General features: G+C 42.1%; 1 protein-coding gene across 1 annotated transcript in view; it reads right to left on the minus strand.

The window, feature by feature from the left end:
* Window positions 1-1,836, minus strand: part of LOC103590118 (thrombospondin type-1 domain-containing protein 7B-like) — a 419,640-nt gene that overhangs the window by 29,298 nt on the left and 388,506 nt on the right. The window contains exon 18 of the mRNA XM_008572266.1: window positions 926-1,085. Within this exon, the coding sequence (XP_008570488.1) occupies window positions 926-1,085 (160 nt within the window). The remainder of the gene's footprint in view (window positions 1-925; window positions 1,086-1,836) is intronic.

Here is a 1,836-nt window from a genome sequence, read left to right on the forward strand (position 1 = left end):
TCCTAGTCAGGTATCTTTACATTCTAATGCTGTTTGACTGAGGTTATTGTCTTTGAGCTCTTCTTAGGAGATAAGGACTCCAACCCCTAGATAACATCAAGGGCTTGAAGCCAACCAGTCCACCAGCTGCAGACTGCATGACCCCAAAGCAACCAGTCCATTATGGGACTCTGACATCTGACACAGACCCTCTGCTGTTCCCAGCCTCTCCCTTTTTCTGAAGGACAAATACCCTTACCTCATCTTCTCCCCTGTTCCCCTTTATAAGCCCCAGAACAGGCATTAGAAGGCTGGATGATCTTAGCCTGGTAATCACCCAGATGCCAGTTATCTGAATAAACCTTCTAGTCCTTGCACCAACTTTTGGACTTTTGAGTCATTTGTTCAGTGCAAAAGGGCAAACCGAGCCTGGTCTGCCAGTAATAATAATGACCTTCATATTTACACAGAAGTTGACTGTTTATAGAGCGCTTTCACAAACCTGTAGCCTTACTGGTTCCCATCATGCCATCACCTAGGATTCATCCTTTCATGGATTTAGTCAACACTGATTGAGTGCTGGCCAATGTGCTAAGTGCTGTGGAGTCAGGAATTATCACCACATTTTCCACTTTAAAAAACCATTGCTCAAAGTGGCTAGATTATGTGTCCCAGGTAAAGCACCAGTGAAATAATAGATACAAGATCCTAACTTAGCTCTTAAATCTCCAAATCCAGTGCCTTTCTTTTCTTCTGTCTACTTTGCCTCCGTCAAAGCAGTAGGTATATTCCAAAGTGATAATCACAATTAAAAATGAATTAAAGTTAATTAAAAACTTCAATTTTAGGGAAATAGAGCTTCTCCAGAAACAAACAAATAAATAGAAAAAATAAATAAGTAAAAAGATCACCATGGAAAGCACTCCTAATCGTTAGAATTGTGTACCTGGGCAGGGCACAGAACACGGCTGCTTCAGGATGCTGTCTTGAAAGGGCATTTCTCCACACAGTGCATCCTCTGCATGGATAGCTGTGTGAGAGATGGAACCATTGTGGACCACGCAGGAAAGGCTGCGAACCTGCACTCCTTCCCCACAGTCTCCACCCTGTGAGGGCAAAGGATTCTCTCAGTATTACTCCAATAATTAGCATCTCAAAGTCTTGGTTCTGGCCACCTCTTGACTAAGAAAACCTTAGTTGCTTATTCTGAGAATGTCTTCCCCTTGGGAGTTAATCTCTCAATTGTTGACAACAAAGCATCACTGAGTAATTCTTTTAGAGCTGATAGAGAAGCTGGAGAAGAAATGCAAATCTATGCCCTGGGATTTAGGTATTCAGAATAAGATGATTCATTTTGGAACTCAGCCAGGATTGACCAAAAAAGAAACACAATACATAATTTGTCTAGGTGTATGTGATAAAATGGCCTAATCCATAATCACCTCCCAAGAGAATATGTACAGCCACAGGGCATAAATTTTTCTTTTATTTTACCTGTTTTTCTTTTGTGCAGAATTCAGTGTTCTCTTATACAGATTAGGTTGGGGTTTCCAGTAAAACACTGCTTTTATCTACTACTATGAGAAGTTGTTTTCTCAGCATGCTTTCTGTGCTGAATAGTGTTCTTTGAAGGTATTTCTTACCAATTCCACTCAGCTATTCCAGGCAATTAGAAAAATTTAGTACAGTATCTCACAGAAACAGAAGTTTTGACTTGGAGGGTTTTTAATGGTTACCTGGCCCAACTATCTGCCTTATGAAAGGTTTCCAAATATAAAACTTTGGGCAAGGGCCGAGCCCGTGGCGCACTCGGGAGAGTGCGGCGCTGGGAGCGCAGCCGCGCTCCCGCCGCGGGTT

The sequence above is a fragment of the Galeopterus variegatus genome, unplaced genomic scaffold (assembly GCF_000696425.1).
Source record: "Galeopterus variegatus unplaced genomic scaffold, G_variegatus-3.0.2 Scaffold770, whole genome shotgun sequence".
Lineage (NCBI taxonomy): Eukaryota > Metazoa > Chordata > Mammalia > Dermoptera > Cynocephalidae > Galeopterus > Galeopterus variegatus.